The 8,953-nt window shown below is 54.5% G+C and overlaps 1 protein-coding gene across 4 annotated transcripts in view; it reads right to left on the reverse strand.

Moving 5' to 3' along the window:
• Positions 1 to 8,420, reverse strand: part of MGLL (monoglyceride lipase) — a 114,865-nt gene extending 106,445 nt beyond the window's left edge. Inside the window, exons 1-2 of one of the 4 annotated variants that reach the window (XM_055344857.1) lie at positions 8,270 to 8,420; positions 6,842 to 6,986 (exon numbers count right to left, since the gene is read on the reverse strand). In XM_055344857.1, the coding sequence (XP_055200832.1) occupies positions 6,842 to 6,966 (125 nt within the window). In that variant the 5' untranslated portion in view covers positions 6,967 to 6,986; positions 8,270 to 8,420. Of the gene's footprint in view, positions 1 to 6,841; positions 6,987 to 7,462; positions 7,691 to 8,269 lie in introns of those variants that run through there. The other 3 variants (XM_055344855.1, XM_055344854.1, XM_055344856.1) reach the window with 3 other exon arrangements.
• Between the last annotated feature and the right edge of the window lie 533 nt (positions 8,421 to 8,953).

Here is an 8,953-nt window from a genome sequence, read left to right on the forward strand (position 1 = left end):
ATTCACGGACAAAGTGCCTCTGGCATTAAGATCTAAACTTCGAAGGTGCCGATAAATAGACAGTGGTGGACAACGAGTGCTATTCAGAAGGCAGCTTATTTTGCTATTTCTTTCTTAGATTCCACTGCAAAACAAAGCCAGATTTGTATCTGCAGAACATTCTTATAGCAACTGGAAGAAATTATCCCTTAACGAAGCTGTTAGAAAAATCAACTGTAAGAGTAGCAGCCTGCCCTTCCTCTGGTCAAAAGACCTTTGCTATTTGAAGAGTCTTAAACAACAACAACAACAACAACAACAACAACAACACACCCACCCAGGAGAAATGCCCTATTTAAAAATAAGGCAGTTTGCTACACTAAAACTAGGCACAAGCATTGGAAGGAGAAACAAAAGATCATACAAGAGAAAGAGACTTTTGGAAATTCTTAAAATAGGCAATAGACCATCAAACTGCTACTGAGAAACAGATTAATCTGATTGAAAATAGTGTCGCAGCTATAAACGCAGAGTGAGGGCTACTTTCTCAGGGCTCAGGTGTAGATTTCGTAAAACAACACGTTAAGTCAAAGGCGCTTCCTCTTAGAGCCCTCGTTGGGGAGAGCCAATGTGAGACACGATTTCTTTCTCACTTTCCTGAACATGAACTTGTCCCTGCCATTAATCTTTTACTGGGAATTCAGTTGGCTTGGCCATGCCCTCTGTCCTCCATTTCTCCTGCTGGTTTATTCCAGGGATGTTCCAAGGAGATGTCCCATGGGGTGGGTACTCTCCCGCACCCTGTCCTCACCATCAGAGAGCAGAGAGGACATCTTCGGAACAGAGATAATAAAGGGGAGTGTGGGGAAGGAGAACCCTCCATTCCCTGTGCACCTGTCGTTTGGAGGGGTCCCAAGGACCTGGGACGGGTCCTTGCCCGCCTTTACTGCCAGCATCATCAGGAGCAGGCAACTTTAGTCCTTCTACTGCTATCACAGGAGCCACTATCACATCAGCCCTCTTCAACTGTCCCCTGGATGATGGCAAATCCCTCCAACCAGATGGCTGTCCGAGTTACAAGTCTGACTACAAGCCCTTCTTAAAACCTATCCACGGGGGGCTCCCACACCCTGAATGAAAGTTCAAGGCCAAGCCTCTGGCTCAGCCTGCAGCCTCCCTGTCCACCCTGCCCCCAGGGCCTGGCCCCCTCTGGCTTCATTAGGCTCCTGCCACTTTCTTCCTGTTGCTTTCCACCCCAGCAATACCACTGCTGAGGCTCCCAAACAGAACACCTTGTGCAGTCCACCTGTTCCTGCCTCAGTTCCTGCCCCTGACATGCTCTTCCTGCAGGTCAAGGGCACTGGCTGAGATGAAGAGTAGGAGCTGAAATCCAGCCCACGTTCTGCTTCTCAAGCCACATACCTGAGGGGCTGGGTCTGCCTGGGAGGATTCCTTTTCCTCATTTGCACAAAGGTTCTCCAGGGCTTAGCAGTCGTCCTATCCCTAGGGGCTGACCACATAACATTATGACTATCCAGGTATTCATTTACCCCGATCCTTTCATCAAACGGAGAGGTCTTTGCCACCCTCTCCCCATCCTGGTACCCAACACAATGCCTGGAACATGTAGATGCCAATAACTAGGTGTTGGCTGAACTGGCTGGTGAATGGGAGCATGACTATGGCTGAGCATGGGGAGCAGGCAGGTAAGCCCTAAGAGCCTGTCTTGCTACAGAGGCTTCCAAAGAGCCCAAGAGCTATGCCAACACAACTAGAGAGCAGGTCTAAGGGGCTGGGCCTGGGGGGGAGCTTGACTGTTGTCACACCCATGGAGACCAACAGAATGGAGTTCAAAATGGCTCCTTTTAAGAACGAAGAAGGGATGTGATTGGGCCCACCCGGAGGACGTAGCCACCAAAGCTAAGTGATGCAGTAACACCTAGTCACACAGGTGGCAGGAGTTCAGAGTGGGAAGAGGTCATCAGGGCTGCAGGAGTCAGCACAAGATATATGAGTGGAAACACTCAAAGATGTAAGCAAAACTCATGGAACGTTGCCCCGAACACTGGACCAATGCTGTAGGCTGGGGGGGGGGGGGGTGGTCAGGAGGGGAGGACTAAATAACTGACTTACAACCTGATTAGAAAACCGAAGGGGGACCGGAACACAGGAAAAGCCCATCTGATCTATAAGAACAAAATCCCAGAAGGCGGTAGGGATCAAAATGATGTCCAGCCAGATGGTGGAGACTGCATCGCTGTGGCCTGGATCCAGCTGACTGGGAGGAGCCCTTATCTTCTGGAGCCACTGGTGCCACATGAAAAGGGGCTGGTGGCTGATGTGAGGAGGATAGTATGAAGACGGCGGGAAGGGAGTATGTTTTGCAGTATTTAAATATATCCCAGCTTCAAGGACTCCCTTCATCTCCAGGTAAATGTGCATAGGTGGGAGGAAGTGTCCTAAGGTGGCATTGCTCAACAGTACAGCTACAGGTTCTGAAGGCTTCATGGGGAAAGGGATCAGTGTGACCCAGGCCAGAGGTAGGGGATGTCAGCTGAGCCCCACTTTGGGGAATAAGAGATAGTTGATTGATTCTAGATCCACCAACAATGGCCAAGGCTGAGAACTTGGGGAGGTTCTAGAAACAATGCCCCATGATGCTCGAGAGTCCCTTTCCTGCCATGTGCTCCACTCTGTGTCACCAAGAGGAAAGTCCTGAAAACCACACTACCTGCATATGGCCTGGGACACAGCTCAGACTGGTAGAACCGGAAGGGGAGAGGCAGCAGTGCCCCGGGCGGGTGGGGCTGTGGGGTCACTGGAGGGAGAAGCCAGGTTACCAAAACTGCAGTCAGATGCAAGACAGGGCAAGGGCACAGAGCCAGCAAGGTCTGGAGAAGGAACTCCAGCAGCTTATGTTCTGGAAGGTCTCTGAACATGTAGGGGAGTTTGGAACAAAATGCCAAAGGAAATGCAAAATCAAGTCCCTTGGGAATCCCAGAGATTCTCCAGGCAGGGCTGCATGGGGCAGGACCCCGGGCAGCAGAGGGACAAGAGACAACTGCACCGTGAAACAGCTCCCCCAGCAACCAGCTGTCATCAGCACGGACGCTGCGGACAGGAAAGCTCATCAGCCCTTCAGGGTTGAGGGGCTGCCCAGGAACCAAGTGCAAGGGAGGGAAGTGGTGGCTCTAAAGGCAGGTGAAGGGCAGGGACCTGTGGATCAGCCCACGCCCACGCCACCCCCCCCCGCCCCCCGCCAGGCAGCTCTGCTGATGAGCAGTCAGGCACCAACCATGTGCAGTCATGCAGCTGCAGGGGGGGTGCCCTGGCCCTCATCGGGCCCCCAGAACCGGGGAAGCCTGGGAATCCTCCTGCTGAGTCCAGTTTCCCACCATGTGGAGCAGCCACACCTGCACTTGGGGCTGGCCACCATCGCAGAGCTTTACACAGACAGTTGTCCTCTCATGGCCTAAGGGCCCCGTGGTGTCCTGACAGGGGCATTGGAGCTCCCGAGGCAACCCACCTCCCTGCCGCGGCAGGTCATCTGTCTCCCTGCTGGCATCTGGGCTGGAAATCTGCTGAAGAACCAGCCCTGGAAAGGTCCCAGACACCCAATCGGGATGAAGCAGCCACGCCCAGGGCCTCCCAAGACTTTGGTTTCGGAATGGATCCGGACCCACTTCCCACTTCTAGTAACGCTGAGCAAACAGGTTGAACCCATCATTCCATTACTCTTCCCACAGGGTGAAGTGATCTTCAGCCCTAATAAGAGATGGAAGCATATTGAGAAGCCACTGCTCATAAAGACAAAAGTCTGAGTTTCACTGGGATGTGTTAAGAAGAGCAGCTGCCTTGGAGCAGAGGAATCAGATCTGAATCCAGCTACGGTCATCTTGGGCCTGTTCTCTCATGTAAAGGGGAAATAGAGGCAAATGTGAAGTCTGAATGAGATGGTGTGTGCAGAGTCTAATCCAAACCCGGGAACACATTTGATACTCAACTAAGAGGAGATACTCGATTGACACGAGATAATTCCACCCTACCTCAAGTCTAACACTTGTTATCCCGGTAAATACTACCCGAGGGACATGCATTTGCCTTGACACTACCAAACGGAGGCTTAAAAGTCTCCAGCGCGAAATGATTCAAAGCTGAGCCTTTGGCTCGCTGTATTAAAGAACAGCGTCGTGTTTGGACACACACACACACGTTAGAACAACAATCCCAAGGAATGTCTTCTTCTTTCTCAGGGTCCAGTGTGAGAGGCTGGACAGAATTTATAAACACACAATCTGTTTCCACAAGCAGGTTAGGCCGGTTTCCCAGCTAAGGTTGACACCTGTGACCCAGTGTTGCTCTGAGCCACCTGCAGCGCTAGCGCTGGTGTTGGAGCCCAGCAGGCCTGACTGGAGCGAAAAGAGCAGGACAGCAGAATGTTCCAGGTGCTCGGAGGCAGGCCCCAGGAGCTGGAGGCAACTCACTGACCGAAAAACCAGCCCAAAGCAGTGCAACTTAGAGTGGCGCACGCAGACTCTGCGTCAGATGACACCCGGGGTGGCTCCTGAGGTCTCAAGATCCTCTGTGAGAACAAAAATTTTGTTTTTGTTTTTGTTTTTAATGGAGCAGAGCAGAAGGACAGAGAGGAGGTGCCATGTGTCTGGATTTTCCCTGCAGATGGTAGGGCATAGAGAGCTCTGAGCTTAACCGGGGAAAGGGCCTTAAGGACACTCCCTGGAGAGAATACACTGAGGCCAGTGGTGACCTAAGGTCCCTCCCCCTTCTGACAGCAACAGGCTACAGCCTTGAAACTCAACAACGGAGATGTTCCAGGCCACGAAGGAAGGCAGGCCTGCACAGTAGCTGCTAGCTGCTCGAGCAGTTCTTCCCAGTTATGAAGACACGGACATACTCTCACACCAGTTGGCACAGACCTCTGCCCTGAGGCCCTCACATCTCCCCACACTCTGCTTCCTCCTCCGGGAAGCTCTAACGCTCCTCAAAATCCAGGGCTGCTTGCCATGGGGTCAACAGCTGCCACATGGGGCCTCCAAGACTTTCTGATTGGTCAGGACTGCTGGTAAGATGGTTTGAAGATCACTCCTGACATTGGCCCCAGCTCCCTATGATCTGTATGACCTTCAGAAGGTAAATGTGGTGGGGGGTGTTTGGGGGGGGGTGGCGTACACAGGGAGTGGCCTCCCGGTCACATTCCTTCCACAGCTCCCAGGGCCCAACTGCCTTGGCCACCCACCCGTGTTCTTACTGCCATTGGCCACCACAACACAAACCCTGACTTCCCAGATAGCTCAGTTCAAACTACCCCCTGGGGAGGGGGTGAGGGGTTTGTGCGTCTAAGTGGAGCAAAAGCAAAGAAGCAGAGAGAACTGCCCACAGTACCACATCAGCGTGGAGATTGTGAAAACCACTCACAGCCAAGAAAGGGCAGCCAGTTCAGCCGTTTGCACCCAACCCACCCGCCCACCGCCCTGCATGGCCCCCGTGGGAGACCCAAGGCCCTCCTTACCCTTATTTTATTGACCTCGAACTAAGACAGCCTCCCCACTCAACCAAGGAACCCCAAAGTCCAGGACCTGGATGTTTAAAAATGTGTACTTTCAATTCTATGTCCTCTTTTTGTATATTGATCAAATATATAACAGAGTTCTTAGGAATTGAACCAAGACCATGCAATTCTACAGCTAGTTAAGTCATAGTGGAGAAGTCAGAATGGAGAATTAATGACAATGCTTGACAACCCTTCCCCTCCTTCCCTCCTTCCCACTTCCTCCCTCTCTCCCTCCTTCCTTCCCTACCCCACTCTCTCCATCTGACACATACACAGACATACACACTCTCTTCTCGAGGAAACCTTCAAGAAAGACATTGCCAGAAGTGGTAGGAACCCTCACCAGCCCATTATGATAGCTAGTTTGTACAGCTGCTCTGAAGCTATGATTTTAAACCAGGGCTTTAAGAGTGTCTATCTCTGCATCTTTAGTGTGCAGCTAGCTACCTGGGTTACCTACACCTTGCTGAAAATATAAGAAAGACTCTACAGCTGTGCTAGGGTTGGGTGATTACTGAAACACAAAGAGAGAGACATAATTCACATCAGACCGTGTCCCCTGGGAGACCAGAGGCCTGCGAGGCAGGTAAAATATCCATGGGACAGGAGATGCTCACTCGTCACTGGGCAAATTGGTCCCCACAAATAATTTCTTTCCCTGAATAACACAAACAAGGAGGGTTTTCCCTGTTTTGTACAAGAGGAGGGAAGCAGCAGGAGACCAGCTGTCTTATGGTGTATAGTCCCAACGCCTGTTTCTAATAGCAAGACAAATCCTTGATGGAAAATGTACAAAGTAATGGAGCTGGCAAGAAATCAGAAGGAGATACCCAGACCCCTTTCTTCCTCCTTGTACACATATGACACCTCTGAAACCCACAGTCACAGGAAAAGGAAACAAAGGTCACTCTAGAGATACAGTTTTGATTTTCCTATCTGCTGAGGTGGTTTTCTGGAGTTGTTGGGTTTGATTTTAAAGGAATGCCTGTACCACAGGAAATTCACTCCAGCACAAAAAAATAAAGTCATGTGGAATTCTTGAAAACTGCCAGAAGGTAGATATCCGTATCCTAGTGGTTATCATGAAAACATAACTCCTGCTTCTTAATTAAAAAAAAAAAAAGGTCAAGTATAAATCTCAGCTTTGTTAGCACTGCTGTGCCTGATGTGAAAATGCATGTGAAGTAGGTCATGAAGAAAGTGGCCCCGGAGGAGATGCTACATGATGTGGGAGGAGAGGCAGGCGAGAACAATCCCGCGTGCGTCTCGGGCAGCACTCTGGGGCAGACTTACTTGGGTGTGCCTGGAGGTTTCCAGTACCTGCAGAAGAGGTACTGCCCGTCAGCATTGACCAGGTGAGGCAAGTTCTGGTACGGCACGCTCTGTGGGGTCCGTCTGGGGGAACTTTCCTCCGGCATCCTGAAAGGGTCTTCAGGTCCTTGAAAGGAAAAAGAGGACAAGTTCCAAACTCAAAAATATGGCAAAACACACAGGGATGGGGAGAAAAGCCTCATTCGGTGTCAGTCATATTTTTTAAGCAGTCAAAAAAAAAAAAAAACCTCCATTTCAAAGATTTCTAAAAAACCCATATATTTCTTGCAATCTCTCCAAGACTGAAAAATCCCATTTGTTCTTCAGAAAATGCTCACTTTATTTTTTAAGTGCCTCATTACAGCTTTTTCCCCCTTCCCATCTGTGTTTATTTTAAATCATTTCAGGAAACTTCATCTTAAAGACTATTTTAGCTGTAATCAAGTGGGAATTATAGTCAGCTCTGAGGGTATAAAGACCCAGCTGCAAGAAGACCCATCTATCTTAAAACCCCCGAGGAAGTTTCAAAGGGGCACAATGATGAGGTGGATGATACTCCAATTAATTCCTCCTGCCTGAAATTCCAAAGATTCCGTGACAAACCTGTTTCCATCATGTCCTGGCTTTTGCCTTCCACAACCGCGGCAGCATGGAGGATCAGAGCCGGGCGAGCACGGGCTGCTCCCGCATCGCGGCGGTCGCAGGGCGGCATCCAAGCAGCCCCGAGCCCCTGTCCCCGCGCCCCGCGCCCCGCGCCCCGGGCCTGGCTTTCGGGCTTCGGGGGCGCGGAGCGGGCGAGCCTGCCTCCAGCGGGCACGGGCGCGCTCTCCGGGGCTCCGCTCCTCGCCCGGGGCGGGGCGGGGCGGTGGGGGCGGGGGCGCGGCGCCCGCGACGCCCCACCGCTCCTTCAGGTCACCCCTGTCCCCACGCAGACCGGCGGGGGGTCGCCAGCGCCGCACCCCCCGGGGGAGCCCGCGGCTCGCCCCGCGCGCCCCGAGGCGCCCCGCACACGCACACAGGCGGGTCCCCGAGGAAAGTCGCCCCCGGGGCTCCGGACAAACTTTGCTTCCTGCCCGTCTCCGGCGGCGCCGGGAACGCAGCCCGCAGCTGTCACTGCAGAAGCCGCGGGGAAACCGACCGGGAGCTTGGCCGGGCTGTGCCGGGGCCGGCGGGGACCGGGAAGATGGAGCGGACGGGGCCAAGTTGGTCTGGGGGCTGGTGCGAGGAGCGGGGGGGCGCCCCGCACACGCGCGCGCGCACACTCGCGCGCACCCACCCACGCACGCGCGCCCCGGGGGCCGCGGGAGCCCACGCCGAGCGTGCGGGCGTGCGGGGCGTGCGGGGCCCCCGGGGCTGCTCCCCACCCCGGGACGGCGCCGGCTGGCCGGGGCGGGGGCCGGAGGCAGTTACCGGGGCCACGAGCACGAGCGCCGCTGTCGCGTTCCCCGAGCGCCGCGGGTCCTCGTCTGCGGCGGGCCGGTGCCGGGCCGAGCTGCGCGCCTCCGGCTCCGCGGCGACAGGGCGCGGCGTCTGCGCTGCCACTTTATCCCGGGCCGGCTCGGCGGCGGGGGCGGCCCGCGGGGGGTGGGGACGCGCGGGACCGGCGGGCGGCCCGGGGAGGCGGCGCCCGGGGCCCACGTGTGCCCGGCCCGCGGGGAGGAGCGGGGGCACAGCCCGCGGACCCGGCCACGCGCTCCTCCCCGCCCGGCCTGGCGGGAGGCCGCGCCCCGGGGTGGCCGCCTGGACCGTCACGAGGCCTGGAACCCAGCCGGGCTCCCCCGAGGATCAGCAGGGGGAGGACTCGCCACACCCACGCGCAGCACACCTCGTGCACCACGTAGGGACACACACGCACACCGCAGCTACAGCCTGCACACGCACGCAGACCACGAGTGCACAGACCCACACCCAGATAATACAGGAACATATGCAGATGCATGTAGACGCTGCAGGTTCACACAGGCAGGCATGTGCAGAGACCTCCCCACAGACACACAAACACGTAGGTGCTCAATACACAAAGACACACATGACACCCACAGGGATACACAAACCCACATAGTCACACAGAGAAAGGAACACAGACACAGAGCG

The sequence above is a fragment of the Nyctereutes procyonoides genome, unplaced genomic scaffold, assembly GCF_905146905.1.
Source record: "Nyctereutes procyonoides isolate TBG_1078 unplaced genomic scaffold, NYPRO_anot_genome, whole genome shotgun sequence".
Classification (NCBI taxonomy): Eukaryota; Metazoa; Chordata; class Mammalia; order Carnivora; family Canidae; genus Nyctereutes; species Nyctereutes procyonoides.